At 38.9% G+C, this 21,889-nt stretch overlaps 1 protein-coding gene and 1 long non-coding RNA gene across 3 annotated transcripts in view; one reads left to right on the top strand and one right to left on the bottom strand.

The window, feature by feature from the left end:
* Window positions 1-348: 348 nt before the first annotated feature.
* LOC311427483 lies at window positions 349-21,844 on the bottom strand. The gene is made up of 3 exons (XR_014687382.1): window positions 21,679-21,844; window positions 4,384-4,466; window positions 349-666 (listed from the first exon to the last, which is right to left on the bottom strand). It is a non-coding gene; the product is annotated as an uncharacterized lncRNA (long non-coding RNA).
* Window positions 21,208-21,889, top strand: part of BNC2 (basonuclin zinc finger protein 2) — a 351,311-nt gene continuing 350,629 nt past the window's right edge. The window contains exon 1 of one of the 2 annotated variants that reach the window (XM_084504853.1): window positions 21,208-21,249. In XM_084504853.1, the coding sequence (XP_084360979.1) occupies window positions 21,238-21,249 (12 nt within the window). In that variant the 5' untranslated portion in view covers window positions 21,208-21,237. The remainder of the gene's footprint in view (window positions 21,250-21,889) is intronic. The other variant, XM_084504855.1, reaches the window with a different exon arrangement.

Genomic DNA, 21,889 nt, shown 5'->3' with positions numbered 1-21,889 from the left:
TGATGATCCATGATAACACACTTATGGGCATGGCAGTTTCTTCTGTGGTCAGATATAAAAGTGGTTTGGCCATTTCAGCCAAACTGTCATACAAGTAAATCCCCAAACTACACTGGAGTTTAAAAATACACAATACTCATCTTTGTAAAACTTGCTATAGACGGGGAATACCTAGCTGGGTTAGCTCTTAGTTAGCTCTTAGAATGGTAAACTGCCACCACCATTGCTAATACAGGAGGTCCTTGGAGACATAATTAAAAGTCTAAAGAGGAAACTGTCACACTGTTGGAAAGAAAAAAAAAAAAAAAAAGCAAAGAAAAAAAAAGCCCACCAGGGATAGAGATCAAATAAAACAGAACAATATTTTACTCTCATCCATTAAAAATAACAATTAAAAACCAATACATTCATCCCTGCAGAAAAATAACTCAGATACAGATTATTATTATATGCAATACACATTGTACTTAAATAACACCTTTCAGATGCAAAGACATTTCACAGATACATGCCAAGACATTTCACAGATATTAATGGCTGAGCTCAGTTAATCAGCTAAAGCCAAAGGAAACAGTAAGGTTTGAGTTCTGATCTAAACCTAGAGCAGGCGATACATCTTGTCCCTCCATAGACAATGCTCAGTTCCATCTTCGAGGAGCGCACCAGCTGAAAGAGAGAGAGATAAAAAAGCTTCAAATAAATTTAAGTTGTCAGGCCATAGGTCAGCAGTGTAAGACCTCAGGAGGTGAACTGCAGGCACACAGTTGGACAACAGACCCAGAAAGTGGATGTTCTGTGTTGCTGTATTGTTTTGCAAGTCAATATGCATTCTGGCAAGAACAGAATACATATTGACAACAGAACTGAAGCTGGCCATACTTCTATTTAAGCAATGTTGTGTGAGACCAAAGCACTACTGAAAATGCTGATTTTAGCATTTCATGCAAACTGGAGTTTATATAAGGATGTATTTCAAGGTTGTGCATGTAATACCTATACAGCACCTAAAGCATACAATACAATACTCATCTTAGCAGAAGACATTTCAGGCTGAGGACTATGAATATTTCTAAGCTATAAAGCAAGGATATTAACATCTTTGTCTTCCTGCTTAATTGAAGCAGGAAGTATCTAGTCCTAACCAGCTAACTGAAAAGTTTCTAAGAGAACAAGTCAAAAGAAACACACAAGCTCTTGACATGAGGTCAGAAAGTGACATTTTTATTTCTTGTATTTTTGGTACAGAAGGGGTAAAACATAATGCACATTGTCAATCAAGCGAGGAACAAATACTAAAATAGCTTTAAAGATATAATTTCAAACCTTACAAAGAAAAAGAAGGAAGGAAGGAAGGAAGGAAGGAAGGAAGGAAGGAAGGAAGGAAGGAAGGAAGGAAGGAAGGAAGGAAGGAAGGAAGGAAGGAAGGAAGGAAGGAAGGAAAGAAAAAGAAAGAAAGAAAGAAAGAAAGAAAGAAAGAAAGAAAGAAAGAAAGAAAGAAAGAAAGAAAGAAAGAAAGAAAGAAAGAAAGAGAGAGAAAGAAAGAGAGAAAGAGAGAAAGAGAGAAAGAAAGAAAGAAAGAAAGAAAGAAAGAAAGAAAGAAAGAAAGAAAGAAAGAAAGAAAGAAAGAAAGAAAGAAAGAGAAAGCCAAGGATGTGTCAGATAGGAAGAAAAGTAAAAAATAATAAAATAAATAAAATAAAATAAAATAAAATAAAATAAAATAAAATAAAATAAAATAAAATAAAATAAAATAAAATAAAATAAAATAAAATAAAATAAAAAAAAAATAAAAATGTGGCATCTGCGACAACTTGTGTGGTAGCACAGAAACATGAACATAATGACATATGGGGCAGATGTCATGAAAGACTGTACATGAATCCTTTGGCAGCAATCTATCAAGACAAGATCCTAAAAATTAGGTGAAAGATAATGTTTTGAGCTAGAAAGTGTGTATAGATATGTAATAAATCTCATCTAGTTCTCTTAGTGAAATAATGCACTTATAATTACCACAGGCAGCTCGTTGAAAAACAAAATGCAACAAAACAACAACAACAACAACAAAAACTTCCCTAACATTTTGTGCTCAGGAGAATAAAAATCAGACTGAAGTTGAGGAAGAGAGGATTCAACAGAGTTGCTGTATGTTGTTAACCTCCCTGAAAATAAAAACTGAACATGACTACACAGATGTAAGTAGCATGGGAAATAAATATTCCTCCTACAAGCCTGCCACGTAGGCTGGCAAAATCTGACAAGACAATGTGGTTTGTGATCTTGATGGAATTACATTTGGGTATGCAATGCTACCACAAGTATTGTTACTCAGTAGAATTGATTATTATTCAGAATTTATTTGATATCATGTAATATTTCACATTTTCCTTTTAAGCTATGGTTAAAGAAAAAAAATCACAGAAGTTTCCTTTCAAACAAGCTAAAATATTTATTTGAAATCTTTATTTTTATAGTCCCTCAGTGAAGCTACAGTGAATAAAGTGCAAAAGATAATGCGCCTTTTCTGAATGTCACCTTCAAGGCAGTTGGGATGTTTTAGAAATTGGTCCACTCTAAAGCACCTCTGCCAGCATCCAAGGAGGTTACTATTTTTGACAGAAAAACAGACAGGAATAAGAGTTTGTTTTAATGGAGTAAACTTTCTGGTTCAGTAGAAAGGGAATTGGAGGGGAGGGTAGGAACCATAAAGGCAGGAATATCCAGAACACTGTAATGCTTGATAAAGGAAGTACGGAGAACCAACCATTCAGTATAAAAAATGACATAGCTTTTCTGAAATTAATTTAACTTAATAACAGATGTTTTAAAACTCACAATGTTGGTACTGCTTAAAGATATTATCCATAGCACTTCCATAGATGTCATGGTTTTAAATTTGTTTGATCTACAATATCTCAGTATCTAACATTTTAAAACTTTGTGATCCTAAAATATGTATTTTATCTGGATTTTTTTTTTCAAGCTTAATACTGCTATGTCATACAAACTTATTAAAATAGTTTCCAGATTTGGATGTAACATTTCCAGTTAGTACTTTCTCCATAGCATGTGTTTAGTCAATCTGAATATAACATTTATTTGGTCCCATTTGGTTCCACAATTGTATAGTATGGTTGGTTTATTGAGCACAATAAAGAAACATTAAGTTTAAAGTGTGTTTGAATTAAATCTTAAATTTTACAAATGACAACAACCACATTCTATTCCATGATAAGGTTTGTGGTTTCTTTAGTGGTTTTTTTAGTTGCAGCCAAACTACTTGACATTATCCCAGAGAGACTGAAATATACAGGGAACTGGAACCCTGAAAGAAGGGATATTCTGAACCTTTAAACTAGACCAGTGGACTTCAAACCTTTTTGATCATGCAACCTTATCAGTAAAAAATTTTGGGCGTGCACCATTACATGTTTTTTTTACTCATAAACTACATACATGTACTAATATAGTATGTACATAATAAAACATTCAGAAAAAAAATAAAAAAGGTAGAGATAAACACTTTTATTTTTATTTAGTTTTATTTTATTTTATTTATTTACTGAAAGTGTCTTGTGCAACCCCTGGGATGCTCAAACCCCACTTGGAGACAACTGAACCAGACTTCTGTGAAATGACAGAAATCTTCTATAGTAGTGGTCACTTTTGCCATATCTGAATGGAGCCTACAATGAGTTAGTCTACCATCTTCAGCAACTTTTTCTCCCCTGTTTTCTTCCCCAGTCTTGACTATCTAGCAGTTTATAGAGCTGTTACAGACTGCATCTATTGCCTCTGCAACCACTCATATTGTCCCTAGTGTTGGCAATTAGCAATCATAGTCTTAATTAGCCTGGCCCACCTGGCTATTTTGCTACTAATATATCAATTAATTCAATTCACATGGAGGAACTTCTGTGTGGTACCATAGCTTAATCACTACTGGTCATCCTTGTATATGACTGTTTACACGTTAAAAAAAAACTTAGTATCCAGGCTGAATTTGTATTCTCTGATGATATGCAGTCTGTCAAGCTGGTACAGAGTGTGGTTAGTATTTTTAATGTATGTAGGGATTTGGCAAAGGCCTCAGCAGAGCACAAAGGAGAAACCTGGGATGTAAGCTATGAACACTTTGGCACACTGAATTGGATATGAATAATACCCATTTTGGGTCTCTGTTTACTAGCCTCCTTCAGGAACCCCTATTACTACTCCATTTGTTAGTTTTTAATATGAGAAATAGAAGCTTCTAAAAGGAGGGTAACTTAGTCATTGGGATCTCTAAGGAGCTGCTTTTTTTTTTTTTTTTTTTTTTTTTCCTCTTTTTGTAAGAAAGTCTGCTCTCTTTTGGACTGTTAAGCTATGCAATCTTGTACTTACATCCAAACATGTCCCTTTCTGTCTTCCTCTCTTTACACTGGAAATAGATTGTCTGGCTCTATTTCCTTACTCTCCTTTCCAAGCTAGTGTCAAGAAGAAACAGAAAAAAAAAAAAGTTAGAGGAACAAAAGACATTTTACTGTCTGTCCTTTTCTTTTTCAGCACAATTATATTGATACAGTTGACCACACGACAATAATACTGACTTTTGCAAAATCTGTGTTTTGTTTTGTTTTGTTTTGTTTTGTTTTGTTTTCTTCTTTCTGTTATCACTATTGTTTTCCTTACTTCTCCTCCCATGTAAGGTGACAGAGTAACACTTTGGCCCACAAAGTTTAGTGAGAAGCAGTCACCCAAAGTGAGGTATCTGCTTTTCTGTGCTAACATACTTTAACTTATGGACTCAAAAATGAGTGCAATATTGCTCAAAAGCATGGAAAAACAGCAGCTATGGAGTATTTGAACTGTCAGCCACAGCTACAAGCTGAATGTTTTTCACCATTCCCTGAAAACCTTGGACAAATACCTGAGGAAAACCTTTGTTACCATTTTCTTACCACCTAGTCTTACTAGAGACTGAAGGTGGGCAAGAAAAACAGTATTTCAGGGCAGGGGAAGCAATGAGAGTAAAGAATGAACTAGAAATTCAGAGGTTTATCAAGACCAGGCTTTTCAGACCAAGAACTTCATAGTCAGCAGGAGTTTACTTCCTGAAGAGTGGAATCAGTTGCACCTTGAGTAGTACAAGCCTGATACTTTATGTCCTCATAGCTTTGTCTCTCACAATTTTGCATTGGCATTTGACAGGTTACTAATAAGTAAATAATGTAGTAAATTAGCATCATACTTTCCAACATGGGGAGAGAGAAATGATGGAGTGCATTGTCTTAAAACAGGGAGTGTACAACTCATACCCTATGTAGGCACTTCAAAAGAGTGCAGAACAAATCTCACAGGCTTCCTGAGCACCTAGGGTTCCCTCTAAGCTGTATACTCTCTATCTCTCACTATTTCTACAGGCCTCATCTTGTTCTGCCATTACATGTTGTGTTTGCAGCAGCTCCTTGGTCCCTTTCTGATATTTTTTTGCTCTAATATTTAGTGAGCATCTAACTTCTGTAAACACAGCTCCTCTGAGTAACAGGCTAAAATTTTCTCCATTTTTTTTTTTTCATGTATGATTTTCATCTAATTACTGATTTCCAACAGTCAGTGACCATACAACTGCCTAACACAGTCTTCTTCCTAGCAGTACTAATCAGTTAACTGAATGCCTCTTGGTAGCTTGCTTGTGACTCCTGCCCATTCTTGCTATCTTGCTATGTGATGGTATTTCACTTCTGCCTGATAGACTGCTTCATCCATCCTCTTTGAGATTTGTCACTTCTCTAGCTTCAGCTTTGCTGGATTCTATTCATATTTTTTTAAATTATTTTTTATTTTTATTTTTATTGTAATCACTTGCAGTCTGCTGCCCTGAAGATTTTTCTTTCCCTGAGACTGAGCTCATTATATCTAAATTGCAGATGACACCAAGCTAGGTGCGTGTGTCGATCTGCTTGAGGGTAGGAAAGCTCTGCAGGAGGATCTGGATAGGCTGCACCGATGGGCTGAGGTCAACTGCATGAAGTTCAACAAGGCCAAGTGCCGGGTCCTGCATCTGGGGTGCAATAACCCCAAGCAGAGCTACAGGCTGGGAGAGGAATGGTTGGAAAGCTGCCAGGCAGAGAAGGACCTGGGAGTGATGGTGGATAGTCGGCTGGATATGAGCCAGCAGTGTGCTCAGGTGGCCAAGAAGGCCAACGGCATCCTGGCTTGTATCAGGAACAGCGTGACCAGCAGGGCTAGGGAGGTGATCGTCCCCCTGTACTCGGCTCTGGTGAGGCCGCACCTCGAGTACTGTGTTCAGTTTTGGGCCCCTCGCTACAAGAAGGACATGGAGGTGCTCGAGCGAGTCCAGAGAAGGGCGACGAAGCTGGTGAGGGGTCTGGAGAACAAGTCTTACGAGGAGCGGCTGAGGGAGCTGGGCTTGTTCAGCCTGGAGAAGAGGAGGCTCAGGGGCGACCTTATCACTCTCTATGGGTACCTCAAGGGAGGCTGTAGCGAGGTGGGGGTTGGTCTGTTCTCCCACGTGCCTGGTGACAGGATGAGGGGGAATGGGCTTAAGTTGAGCCAGGGGAGTTTTAGGTTAGATGTTAGGAAGAACTTCATTACTGAAAGGGTTGTTAGGCATTGGAACAGGCTGCCCAGGGAAGTGGTGGAGTCACCATCCCTGGAAGTCTTCAAAAGACGTTTAGATGTAGAGCTTAGGGATATGGTTTAGTGGGGAATGTTAGCGTTAGGTCAGAGGTTGGACTCGATGATCTTGAGGTCTCTTCCAACCTAGAAATTCTGTGATTCTGTGAAATTCTTCCCCATGTTAGTGAATTAGTACTGCCCAGTGCATGGTAAATGCCTTCTCAAAATACTATATGAATGACTTGTTTTCATAAAGGAAGGAAGGAAGTCCTGCAATGATGCAGGAATATTATTAGAAAAGTTTCTTTTGCTGCAAGACTTTGATGCCTTTTCATAGATGGTTACATTCTGAAGTAATCTAAAGTAAATAGACCAAAATCTAAAAAGTTGTAATAATTGATCAGGAGACTTATTTTCTCTTAAATGCTGGAAAATATTTAGAAATATTCTTCTGTGGAAGAAAGAAAAGCATACACACAGAAAATGAAAAGCCATCATGGACGTTGTGACCATTTTACTCTGGTATGCAACTGTTGTGTTGTGTTGCTTCTTCTCCAAAGTAAAACATTTTGATTGCTTTTCAGTAGTAATGTTGTATTTAGTTTAATTTTTGTTATTGTTAAAATCTCAAGGTAAATATTTTTTCAATGTATGGAAATGAAATTTAAAAGCTTCGGAGATGGGGTTGGAAGCAAATAGGAGAAAAGGTGTTTGAGGGTAGGTAGAGTGAGACCACAGTGAAAAATAAAAAATATTGTATAAAAACTCTGTAACAAAGATTTGAAAGAGTAAAACATATGCCTTAAATTGGGAAAGAAAAAATATGTGTAAATTGCATTCTGGAAAGGATTAATAGAATATATAAGAAGTAGAATGATCATATACTACATTTTACTTGCAAAAATGACATAAAAAGTGAAAGGTAGGTGTAAACGACAATGTGTATCCATCTCTGTAGTCCGTTACAGTTCATATGCAACCTCTTATACTACATTATTTGTTCTACTTATTCAATTATTTTTTTTTTAATTTATTAGAAGACTTCAAGACGTTATTAGGTTGCCTTGCATTGTAATCTCCATTTGCTGGCCTTTACTACAAGCCATTAAGTGGATTTTGTGCACTGAACTTTTTTGTTATATTTCTCACAATACTACCTAAGCAGTGTCTCAGCAATATAATTTGTACCTCTACCATCTCTTGAGTTCTCTTAAACCTCTTCCTAGTAACAGAAAAGTATATATTGGAGTGTTTGGGATATTTCTGTAACTGTATAAACATTTACCCTACCATATGTTTACACTTGATGCAGTAAGGTCAGGAAATGCACCTTGTATTTGGAGGAGAAATTGGGTAAGACTTTCACAGAATTCCAAGTCCCAGGAAAGCTTGATCTGTACAAATGAACTGTTTCTTTCCTGTCAAAACTGCATTATTCCAATGGAGTATATTAATGACCACTATCTTCATCTCAGAGCTTTAGCTGAGTGTATATCTCTCTGATCCTGTAAATTGGAAACTTCTTATAATACCTGCTTTACACAGGAGGAACTGAACCACACAAAGACTGTAGCTTTGCTAAGGTCACACAGAGTAGCAAAGAAAGCAGAATTGACACAAGAATTCCTGGGATGCCCAACATTTCTCCCACAAGACATTTCTCCTCTGGTCATTGCCTCTAGTATTTCCTGATTTGCTATGTGTTTCTACTTGTGAATAGCTACTGATAGTCAGCACTCCAAAATAAGTGTATTTACTAATGTAACATGCTATGTGAATCATTTTATGTGGCAAATGAGTGCAATAAATTTATATACTTACTTGTCAGTTTTCTTTCATCTAAATACCTCACCCTTTTTCCTTATTTTTAATTCATGTGGGGCAAAAATCTATTTAAGAATGAGGAAGACAAGAGAGTGAAAGATAAGTAGCTCATGGGTTAAAGGAGAAGCTGCACTGAATGTTACCAGTATTTGGAGATTATATCATCTAACATGGAAAGCAGAGGAAGAAGTGGAGAGAGTTGAGAATATAGATGTCTGTGGTGACTGGAGAAGATTAGCCAATGATAACATGAGAACTAGAAAAAGCAGAGGAAACATTTAGTTAATTCACTTGGAAGTGTTGCAGCACTATTGAAGATAGAAGGCAAAAAATATTGGGACAAGCAATTCTGTACTCACAGAAGAAAATCTGCAGTAACATGAAACTGATTGAGTCAGATTGTCTAGGAGGGCAGCTGTGATGTCAGTGTTATGAAGTATTGGGGGCCGGATGACTGGTGTCAAAAGGTGCTCTTAATACTATTTGTTTAATTTAATCCTCGATATACTTTTTGTATGTGGATGACCTGCTAAAGATATGTAAACTCAATTATCAGACTATATCAACATAAAGCTCCATGAATGTTTGAAAGGAAGCTAACTAGTTGCTCTTAGAGCTGGTAGTTCTGAGAGAACTGAAAGCAGTTACTTTTATTCTCTCTGTGTATTCAACAGAATTCTGAGTAAGATCTACTTCCATTATATGCACTTGTATAAATTTTAATAAGGGAAATCAAGGAAAGATTTTTTTTTAATATACAAAGAAAATATGATGATAAAAATATGTAGGGACTGAAATTTCCTTTTAAAGTAAAGAAGGACTCAATCTCAACTTTATTGTGGTCTCTTACACTGGATGAGTAGCACTACATTTGTGCAAATAAAAATGAATCTATCTTTTGCACTATCATATAGATAAACAATAACAATAAAGTTTAGAATCTTGCTGTTTAGCTCAAGATTACATTGCCTACACGGTGAACAGAATTAGATAACAAATGGGCATTTTCCACCCTCCTTGGAGACCTGTTTTTTCAAGCACACTCCCAAGTTTTTACCCAAAAGGAAAAAAAAAAATAAAGTTAAAAATAATAATCTAGGGTGTCCAAAATAAACTAGTCAGGGTCAGTAATAGCAGCTGTATATCTCTGTAATCATCAATATTTTCCTTCCCAGCTCTCAGCATGGAAACCTTACTGCCAGTAGGACTGATTTTAATGACAAATGATTGAGGGAAGTTCACAAGACACATGAACAGAAATAACCAAGAGGGGATGAAGTATACCCATTGCCTCTTACCTGGTGACTGATGGAATTCTGTGTTAAGTCATAGAGCAAAATTATTTAATATTCTCAAACTACATATCAGACTTAACGAACAAATCCAAACTTGCCTTTGTCTGGAGTTTGTTTGTGCTTCCTATGTGGCTTGAAACATTTCATTCTTGAGGCTCTGTACTAATAAACAATATGCAACCAGTTTTAAATGCTGAACATTTTTTTTAAAGTCAAGCTCTGTATCAGATGACCAATACTGTCTGCATGAGACAAATTAATTCATTCTAGTATATCTGTAAGTACTTCAAGTGTTGTGTAACTTTGCGTAGCTTTTACCTGAAAGTTGTCTAATTCTGTCCTTTGATTTTATTTTTATTGCTTATATAAACATCTTACTGCAAATAAATACTTTTCTACTCTGAACAGACAGTCCTATGAGTTCTACTGATTTCTAATCTTGGCTGTGATATGAGATGGATTTAATAACTATCACACTGGAGAGATCTCTTATTTCATACTGTAATCACAATCAGTATCTGAAAAATTTTGCAAGAAGACAAAACAATCATCCTGCCCTTAGTCCAAAAATTACTGCTTCCTGAGAATACAGTGATTTAAGAAATCCCCAGTCTGGATATGACTTCAGTATCACATGTTAGTTCTGGGCCAGCCAAATATCTTTGCTGTGGTTAGTGCTCTGCAAGACAGTGCAAAAGACTTGAATTTGATTCCCTGCTTTAGCAAACTAGACCAAACAGCTATGTTCATGCCTGTGTAGCATCCTTCATCCAAGGATCTCTGAAAATGCACAGCAGGAAAATGCTGAACTGCTGCTGTTCTTAGGGTGAAGAGAGAGGTTTACAGAGAAGAGGGTCATGAATGAAATACCAGGAAACCTGAAATAAAATTTTCAAACTTTAGAACATGTCCTTATAGATGATCTGCTTTTTTAAAATGTTAAGTTCTTTTACTAATGTTAAGCTCCACATTAAGTCAGTTGAGGCTTAGCACCCTCAATGTTATTATCCTGGGTAACTCTTAGAAGCTAGTTTTCAAAGAAGAATGCTTAAATCCTCACTGATTTGTTGATGAAGCTGAACTGCTCTGTTGCCACGGATATAGTTCAACCTGAGCTGATAAGCTTTTCAGGACACAGGCTAATTCTGCTCACAGCTAACAGGCTACCTACAGTGGGTTTCAAGAGTAATATAGCCAGCATTTATTAGTTTGGGTTCTGACCTACTCGATAACATCTGTATGTTTTCACATCGGAGCTAGATATTTGAATGGCGGAGTCACAACTGCTTGGCTCAGCTGTGCCTTGAAACACATGGCATGGCTTACTGGAACACAGGTGTTTTGATAGTGATAACGTTTATCATAAGTTCAGTAACAGCTTTGGTGAGTATATTTTATATGTTTAAAAACATATGGATAGCAATTAGCTGAAAGAAGTTACAAAAATACTTTGGAGAGTGTTCACATTGCTTTTGCTGAGCTGAACAAAGATAAATAGCGATAATTTCAAAGTAATTGGTAATAAGTACATAGAGCAAGAAAAAAAAATAAAATATCAGACTAGCATCCTGGACAGTGATGTAGATGGGGATATCAAATTAGGGTGGAATATAAACTTACTAGGTCAGTATATTTTTGACAAAAAGGCAAATCTCATTTTCAGCCATAATATCAAGAACACTGTAAGTAAAATACAAGAGGTAATTGCTCTGTTGTCTGTGGATCATGTGAGGCTTCTGCTACCAAACTATTTGCAAATCAGTCCAGTGAACTTGGTGACTTTTATGGTAAGTTGAGAAGCACTCAGGGAAAAGGAACAAGAGTGCTAATAATTTTCAGAAATACAACCTCTGAGGAATGTTTGAAGGAAAAGGCATTGTTTGGTCTATGGGAGAGGTGGAAGAAGGACAAAATAAAGATCTTCCAGTGCTGAAAAGTCTGCTGTGTGGTCTGTCTAGGATAGGACAAGAATGAATCAATTTATTTACAGGGAAAAGTACTTTGTTTAGCTATTAGGAAAAAAATAAAATTAAAGGTAGTGAGCTACTGGAAGAGGTCACTTATTGAGGATACAGGAAGATTTTTTCAAAAATTCTGGATAGCTTTTAGAGATGCTCTCAGAATGTCTATTATCCTGTCTCAAAGCTGATTAGATGTCCTGAGGTTTAATCCAGATCCAAACATGTGCAATTCCATGAATTAAAGGTGACATACAGACTGCACAGGTCTGGTTTAAAGTGAAGTAGCATATCTCTGCCATACGGTGGTGATGCTGGCAGAGAATGGGTGGAGAGCAGCCCTGAGGAGAAGGACCTTGGGGTGTTGGTTGATGAGAAGCTTAACATGAGCCAGCAATGTGTGCCTGCAGCTCAGAAAGCCAACCATATCCTGGACTGCATCAAAAGAAGAGTGGCTAATGGATCGAGGGAGGTGATTCTCCCCATCTACTCTGCTCTCGTGAGACGTCACCTAGCACTGCTCTAGCATTCAGCTCTGGGGCCCCCAGCACAAGAAAGATGTGAACGTCTTAGAGCGAGTCCAGAGAAGGTCCATGAGGATGATCATGTGGCTGGAGCACCTCTCCGATTAAAAAAGGCTGAAAGAGTGGGATTTTTCAGCCTAGATAAGAGAAGACCAGGGAGACCTTACAGCAGCCTTCATGTACTGAAAGGAGGCCTGCAAGAGAGCTGGGGAGGGACTCTTTGCCAGGGACTGCAGTGATAGGACAAGGGGTAATGGTTAAACTAAAAGAGGGTAGGTTTAGATTAGATATGAGGAGGAAATTCTTTCCTATGGGGGTGGTGAGGCACTGGCACAGGCTGCCCAGAGAAGCTGTGGAAGCCCCATCCCTGGAGGTGTTCAAGGCCAGGCTGGATGGGGCTTTGAGCAACCTGATCTAGTGGGTGGCATCCATGCCCATGGCAGGGGGTTGGAACTAGATGGTCTTTAAGGTTCCTTCCAACCCAATCATTCTGTGATTATATGCTTAATGGTTTCTTTCTCTTGTTCACCTCCACAATAACTGGTTTTCATTTAAAGGGTACAATACTATTAATCTGTTGCTACTTTACATTGATTTATTTAGTTTTCCTGGTAATACTGATTAAATTTAGAGCCTATATTATTGGCCTAGCCTTTACAATAATACTGTGAAGTGTTTTAAAGGCTGGAAGTGAATAAAATTGGTTCTGAATAAGGCAAAGACAGACTGAAATACTGTAAGAGCTAGGATTGGCCCATTATGTATTTGTTTTGATGCCTCTCTGTTACAAAATGAGGTATTCTTAGCTAGTTGCTCTCTTGATGAACAGCATTTTCCTCTGGAGCCTGGAAAAATGTATCCATTGGTATGCTTCTACAACAGATTTCCTGAATAAATGCCTACTAAAACTATGCATGGAGGACCAGATGTCTATGTGTTTCCTCTGCATAAATGTAGCACTCCAATTAAAGATCATCCTTCCTTTCATACATAGGATTTCTTTTAGCCCAATTTTTTTAGTAGTGATTTCAATTCTAACAACATCTTTTACAAAGCACTAAACTAATGTTTGTGTGTGTGTGCATATTTGGCCATTAAATGAATAAGAATACATACACATCAGCACGCACACACACACACAAATATATATATATGTATATATATATATATACATATTATATATATATATATATACATATTATATATATATATATATATACATATTATATATATATATATACATATATGTATATGTAGGGAAGAACTTTTTGTCTTTTAAGTGAAGTAAGTGAAATTGTTTAGAAAATGCAAAAAGTAGCTATCCAGCTTCTTTATAAAAGTGTGATTTGGACTGCATTGCAACCATTCTTTAAACTGTTTTTGGTGGGGAGAAGAAAACATTTTGAAATCCCAACCTATTCTGTATTATTAAAGACTGAAACAGGAAATAGCAGTAATGTTATGGGAGGCACTGACAATAAAGCTTAGAGTTTCATGTACTTTCCGCACCACCAAAAACCCACAAGACTGTAGCTGCTAGGCATATGTGCCTGAAGATTCAGTTAATTCTGTGACTATTAAGTTGTAGACTATGGAGTAGTAAAACTACTATTTCAAGTACAAATATTTTATTTGCTTGTAATGGCATTGAACTAAAGATGCCAAATAACTGCTGCTGACATCTTGATTTTGTAACAGTTGCCATAGTTCTTATCTCCTAGCTCGTGGCATTTCTTCTTTAGTAGTAATATATTTACTTTGCTATCACTGCAATACCCATTAATTGGCAGTAACAAGTCAGGCAGAAGAAGCCTGACCTCGTCACACTGATCTGTGGTACAAGGTTGCCGCCTTGGTCTAGGACAGGTTTTAAAGCTGTTTTTCAGAGCACAACAATTATTTTTTATTATATGATTTCTACTATGTTGCAGTAACAATTATAATTCAGCTTTGAAGTTTCTCAGTGCTAGAACAAATGAAATGATGGAGTTGAGATCATAAAGGCAATCTTTTTTTTTTTTTTTCCAGAGTACTGTCAACAATTTTACTTATATATATCAAGGATAAATTCATTTTTGGCTTGTACACAGTGTATTGGTTTGCAGAAGTCATGGGCCAGAGGATAATTGCATATGCAAATGTTCCAGGTGCACCAAGAAATCGGAAATAGTCAAATTAAAATGCTCACCATATAGAGGATAATTTTACAAATTACAAAGAGATAAGCAGTGGCCACAGACTCTGTGCCACAGTTTAAGAATAGGCAGCCTTCCTGGGACAGTATATCACAAACCACTCTTCAAGTGGCAGCTTCCTTTGTTTCTTCTTTTGAGCCATTGCTCCATCTTCCTCACATATAGCTCTGCTCTAATTGAGAGAGGTATTTCATGACAGCATTAGTATGGTGGATTTCAGAAGCTCCCATATTTAAGCATATTTGTGAGTTAACTTTCAAAGTAGAAAGTCACATTTTCTATCCTTGAAATCAAATATAATTAAAGACTCTCCAGCCCTACAAAACGGAAACTCACTAACCAGAAGAGTTATGAATGCTGGAAGATCAACATTTGAACTTTGAATCAACTCTGAAACATTTTGAAGTTTTTAAAAGAACCCTTTAGCCATCGGTTCATTATTCCCCTTATTCTCCTTTTCCATTCACATACAGATGGAATAAATCCCTTTCACTCATTGCATATATTTCTGTATATATATATATACATACACAGGTGAGGTCAATTCAGTATTTTTAATTTGGAAAATACAACCAGGACTACCACAGACTTGGATAGATTGGTCCAAGATCCAAGAACAACTCTTTGGATCTGAAATCAGAATAACAAATTGGGGCACTCAAAGGAGAGCATGAAAATTCAGAGCTCTACCTTGATACAACAGTCAATTCCAACCATTATTTCACTTATGATCCAGTGTGAGCAGTCCATGAAAGAAAAAGTACTTTTAAAAGGAAAGTAGTTTTTGGACATTGTATTTTCATTTCTGACTTATACCAGGTTCCAGATGATAACCAATGCCTATAATAAAGTCTCACCCTGTCTATACATTGTGCCCTTGTCACAACATGTAGATGACCTCAGCAAAGTAGTTGTACTAAAGAGCAGTACGAATACTTGGCATTCTAACTAGATCTTTGCATGACGGCTTAGAATCAAGCTCAAGTTCAAATAAGACTGATTAAGCTCCTGCAGTTAAGAGTAGCTGAATTATCTGCTAGGAGAGATCAAAATCTAAAACATTAGGTCATTGGAAAAAAGACAAGAATTAGGTTCTCAATACTTCTTTTCTTTCTCTTAACATAAAGATCCAATGGTGTTTTAATATCTGAAGCAATTATAAAAGAGAGAGAAAATGAATAAGGAAGTTATGATGCATGAGGAATCATTATGACAGTTTATTTAAAGCCAATTTTAACATTCTGTACTGAATTCAGCTTAGCTTGCCACATCCACTTTAAATGTCCTTTAAGCAAGGTGTAAATAGGAGAAAAAATATTCTGCTAAAAGTAGGGAACTCTTAGCAGTCATCTTTTGAGAATGGACATGACAGATTTTGTGACTTTCCTTGCAGTATTACATTTGACATTTTTGTTGCTTTTAAGATACTGAGTCACCAATCAGTATCAGCTGTGACTGGGGCATTTTATTTGTTAGGACTCATTTATAAAAGCAATTTAAGTGCACAAATGTTCATTGCAAGATACCATGATAAAAGAAGCAAAATCCCATTAACAATTAAAGTTCAAGACTGAAGCAGTTAAACTGGATTTTAAAAAGAGAGAGAGAGAGAGAGAGACTTTCCCATCATGCTTCCAACTAACTCTCCAAGGCAATCACTTTTGACTGTAATAGTATAAGGAAAACAAATGGCAGCACACTAAGAGAACTGCAAAACACTGAGATGCACTGGGGAAAAATATCCTCAAGTGTTATATGAGATAAGCTGAGACATATTCCAGAATGCATATAGTACACTACATGTGGTCTCTGACTAGCAATTACCAAGCTATAGAAAAAAAAAGTGATGGACAGAGATTGAAATTGACAACAAAGGAAGAAGAAACTTCAATCTAGAGATGTCTTAAGTGTCAAAGTGTGTACTCATTGGAGAAAGGATGACCAAAGAACTAGCAAATAGATCCAAAATATATATTTTGACTTCTTTTTTTTTTATTATTTTTTATTTTTCAAGCAAGTTGCTGAAATTTCTTGTACCTTGTTCTCTTCATCTCTAAAGTGTGTTAAACTGTTTTTGTTCTTTGCTCATGTTTAAAACCATCTAAAGTCCCTTTCAAAAACTGTTGTAGAGCTAAAAAGAAACATCTGTATCTATTATTTTTCATATAGAAAAGTATTTGAGCTTAGTTGCGCTTACATAGTACTGGAAGCATATTTGTCTTTAAGACCATCTTCTAATGCATCTGGGAAAGTTTGGATTAAATCAAACAATGTGGTAGCAACTTCTCAAAGAGAGTTAAAAGAGACTGGGTACAGAGAATATTGTACTATAATAATAATAATAATAATAATAATAATAATAATAATAATAATAATAATAATAAAGGATGGACATGCTGCCAGCAACTTTTTTACATCTCCATAACCCACCATTACGGAGAGGTTCTAGCAATATTTAAACTGCAAGAAAGACTTGGAATCACCTTCAGTATGTCGGTGCAAATCAGATGGATTTGACATACTTTCATGAACATCATAGTGAATTTTGCCAGTTGGTTAAGAAATGTAGGGTTTACACGGTTATACGTTCAGAAGTAAAGGAATGTTATCACTAGTAATGTCTACACAACATTAATTCAGCCTATCCATGTGATGAGCACACAGTATCTGAAATTACAGGATCACATGCTGTTTTCTCCCTACAAGATCTGTTCATATAAAATACACAGAATGGGGGATATTCTCTAAATGAAAATGAGTGTCTGTATAGCAAATGAAGCTTATTTCTCCAGATTCCTTCTTAATCTACTGCAGAAATGTTAAGGTGTGCGATGAGTGAGACAGGAAGAGAGACCAGACCCATAGTTAAAGCAGACGAAGCAGTTAAATTCCATACTAGTGAATTAGATTCTACCTGTCTTGAGTTCCCACGCAATCCTAGGCAACTGCCCAGGTTTAACTTTAAGCAAAATTTTTATAGTCAGTCACTAGTTTTTCACCTCTCATCTCCAGTTTTCACAGCTAAGTTTAGCTGATATAGTGCAGAAGTAGTAAAAAGTACACCTTTGATGCACTGCCTACATCAGGTCAAATATCAAACTGCTGCTTTAAAATAGTAGGAAATACAGTTTCCCAGGGAAAGAATTAGACCTTTGTCAAAATAAATGCACAGATATTATTTCCTAATTAAATTACTAAAAAAAGTTGAAGTTCTACCAAAAATGTCATAATCTGATAGATTAACTAGCATGAAAACTCAAATAAAAGGAAGTTTAAAAAGGGAGAAAAAAGGACAAAAGGAAAAAGAGAAAACTCTGATAGGAAGTAAGAGCCTACAATTTGTGTAAATCATGCAATAAGCCATTCTACATATTGTAGAGTAATAGTCAGCATAGGAACTTAATATAAATGTTGGATATGCATGTTGGCTACAGCCATATTTCTGAATAAAATGAATAGCCAGATTAAGACTTTATAATGACATTGGTCTAAAATATTCAGGGCCATTTTTATGCTGAATTGAATTGTTTTCCCCTTTAATAGTTGTGATTACAGAAAATAAAGAAGGTTTTATATTCAGGACTGGACATCATTTTTCCCTTAGAGTTTTTTTTTTTTTTTTTTTTTTTTCCTGCTACGAAACTGCTTTTCATTTACATTTCAGTACCAGTTTTCTCTGGAAGCATTCTTCCTCACCTCACTACCCATCAGTGGTGGATTTCAGTTTGACGTGTGTACACTCATGGTGTACTGGTGTCCTGTGTTCCACTTCTCTGCTGGTTGGGCACATCATGTGGGCTGCACCTGCAGGTTTGCAGGATGTGCAGAAGATTCATGTGAACCATAAATTAATTCAGTAAGAAGGAAGATTAAGACAGCAGAAAAATACCATACTCTGGAGACATTACAATTTAGATGACTTATACTTCCACTCCTCTCAAGCTGCAGTTCCTACTCAGACTATAGTAAACCTGCATCTCAGTACTCAAATCTGGAAGGTCAAAATAAAAATGAAGAAAAATATTTTGCTAAATAACTTTGTTCATGTTAATTAATCTCAAACCAGTGACTACTATTCTTTATGGTGGTTACAACTGGTTTTGAAGGAAAACTACAGTGAAAAAGTATTTGCTGTATAGGATAGATATTATTGATGAAGCTGAAACTGTTACTCAGTGCTGTCTTCACTAACAAACATCTTCGGTCTAAAAAGCAAGGAAAATGTTAACCGTTGCTTTTACTCTCTTAAACCTTACATATGATCTGCCAAATTTAGGATAATTAGACACTTTCAGAAGTCATGAGACAGCCTATGACACAGCTTGGGTCTTTACAAAGTCTTACAAGATGTTCACTGAACTACAAGAAAAGATATCTCATCGTTGCCTGTAAAATCTATCATGTGTGCTGAACTCTCAGTAAGCACAGCAATATAAAGAAAGAAAAGTCACTGTGCAGGTGGATGGCATATATTAACAAGGGCCTCATCTTCCTAGGATTATCTCAGGATACCACATAGTGGGTAAATCTGAGTAGGAACTGAGTGCAAATTCCAAACACTGTTGTCTGTGTGACTGAAAATATAATTCCAAAAGATGCAAACTTTCTGGAAAGCTTGCTGCTTGTTCAGTCTGAAGTCTAATGATGATGTATATTCAAATGTCACTGGTTAGCTATTGTGCTGCTGATCCTTTGAGCAGAAATGTCTTATTCCACAGTGTTTATCCTGTAATCCCATACTGTCAACCCAAGAATCAGAACTCCCAACAGCCAACTTGCCTCCAGCTATTTTATCTCCTCCGCAGCTTTCAAGAGGCTGTAATATACTGTCAATACAAAAGCCACTGGCTTATTGACGGGTGGAGGGGAAAAAAAGGGAGATTTTAAAAAGCTGCATTAAATACCAAGCAAGGTAGCACAGGAACTACTTAATGTATTATTATTAGTTTTCATATGAAATGACCCAAAATATTTTAAAATAAAATAAGTGGAAGCTATTAATTATTGTGTTAAACTTAATAGGTTCTTCTTTTGAGATGATAGGTCAGAGCTTAGATCAAATTTTTAGCGTGTAATATAGGTTATGATCACTGTTATCTATGGGTTTAAGGAATATCTGGACCAAATGCCTAGCCCCTGTTTAAGGAATCTCACTTTTCCAAGGTAATACAGGAAATTTGTTTCAAAATCAGTTGTCTGTTTGCCTACCTACTGTAAGTCCTTTCTTTCACAAAGCTGTAGGTCGTTGTAGCCTTGATTCTCTTCTCTGCAACTATGCAGTTAAAGACCAGCCTTGTACAGGGCACGGCATATCTTTATGGTGGCAGGTGACCATTCCTTCTGAGAAGGTTACAGCTTTTTATTTTTAATCTGCATCAAGCTGCTTTGGACCCACTTTCATGTGAGGAGACATGCATGTGAACTTGTCAAGGCTTTAACCACTAGGGGGCTGTGTGAACACAATGTTTTGGGTAGTTCTTGGCCCTTCACTGGTTCAAAAGGGCAAATGCGTTTTAACGTACAATAAAATGTGACTTTGAAATAATGAACTAGGTTTTACTTATTGATAGAAACATTACACATTGATAGAAAATGTGTCAAGTCGTGGCTTTAAAAGTCCTGTGACTTCTTTTCTTAGAATGTTCATAAATGACTCAAAAGTTTACTTGGTCATATGTACTCGTATAAAACAAACAAAAAACCTTTTGAATCGTTGTCTGAACCTGAAACACGCTCTCTACAGCCCAAGGCTCAAAACTAATCCTAAAATATGGGCACTGTAAGACTCGTCCACAAGCTGATGTGTGTTACGCCTGATGAAGACATCTGGGTAAAACCCAGGAAACAGAACCAGCTTTCAGTAGAATCAGAGATAACCTTGGGATGCATCCAGCCGCTTGTTGTGAAAACCTACTTTTGGTGGCAATAGAGGTCAGCTCCCCTCCCCTCTTATGGCAGGCATAGGAAATGCAGAAACGACGAGGACGGGCTGCCAAGCCTCGCGGCTCGGCACCTCACAGCGGTGTGCCGCACAGCCCCAGGCTGCTACCCGGCTCCCCTGCCTGACCCCGCTCCTGGCCAGCGCCTCCTGGGGCAGCGCTTTCGCAGGATCCGGCCCAGACCCCGCGTTCGCACGGGCCCCGCGGGGCGAGGGGAGCCACTCGTGACCCCCGCCCTCAGCGCCGTGACGGGGCAGCCCAGGAGCGGGCCCGGGGGCAGCCCCGTCAGCCGCCGTTTCCCGGGGCGGGGGGGGACGGCGCGAAACAGCGCCTGACGGCGAGTAACGGCGCTAACGGCGCCGCGCCGGCCGTTAGGCAGAGCCCCGCGGCGGGCGCTGCGCTACGTGTGCGGCCCGCGGGCGGGCAGCGGCGCTCCACGCCCGCTCCCCCCCCCCCACGCCCCCCTCCTCTCCTCCTCTCCGCCCCGTCCCGTGCGCGCTCCCCTCCGGGCGCACGCGCGCGCGGCCGCCGCGTATGTGCGCGCCCCCCGGGCCGCCCCGTGGCGGGCGAGGGCCGCGTTCGGGCGCGCTTGGCGCGGCACAGGCAGAGGCAGGGGCAGGGGCACAGATGTGACTTGTGGTCTGTTCCCTGCGAGCGGACACAACCGTGACGGCTCACCTCCTCCTCCCTCCTCCCCTCCTCCCGGCACACACACACACACGCGCGCGCTTACAGAACCGAAAAAAAAAAAAAAAAAAAAAGCCACCCTTCCTTTCACTTTTTTTTTTTTTTTTTTTTTTTTTTTTTTCCCCTCTCAGATCCCCACACCGCGCTGTGCTGCAGCCGCCGCCGCCGCCGCCAGCGCCGAGCCCCGGGAGCTGATGGAGCAATGGGTGGGGAGCGCTGAAAGCGGCCGGGCGAGAGAGAAAACTTTGCGCCTTGCCTAACTTTCCGCCTCCCTGCTAACGCTCTCCCCACGGCTCTCTTCCCCGCCGCGTCCCTCTCCGCCCTCCACCACCTTCCTCCTCCTCCTCCTCGCCGCCTTCTCCCCGCCGGGGCCGGCCGGCGAGGCAGGGGGAAGCGTGCGAGGCGCAGAGGGGCGCCCCGGCCCCGCGCTGGCCGCCGAGATGTCGGCGGGCGCCGGGAGGCTCTGACAGCTCGGCCGCGGCAGGGCGAGCCTCGGGGCGGGGGGACGGGGCCCCAGCGAGCCGTACCCGGAGCCCCCGGGCACCGCGGGGCCCCCTCGGGCCCCCCTCGGGCCCCCCCCCCGCCGCCTCCCCTTCCCCTGCCCCAGCCGAAGGGCCCCGCACCACCAGACCAACCTGTGGAGGCTCTGACCCCAACCTGGGTCCCTCCTCCCATCACTTCCAGCGCTCCGCTGAAAGCTGTTTTCCCTTCGTTTCCCTCCGCTGCTCGGGCTGAACTTTGGGGGCTGAAGTTTTGGAAGAGTCAGAGGGAGAGAGGGAGAGGCCAGAGGAGAGGCTCTAGCTACTGCTGCTGCTGTGCTTTTTTTTTTTTTTTTTGGTGGGGGGG

The sequence above is a fragment of the Aythya ferina genome, assembly GCF_964211825.1.
Source record: "Aythya ferina genome assembly, chromosome: Z".
Taxonomy (NCBI): Eukaryota; Metazoa; Chordata; class Aves; order Anseriformes; family Anatidae; genus Aythya; species Aythya ferina.
This window is presented reverse-complemented; position numbering and strand designations above follow the sequence as displayed.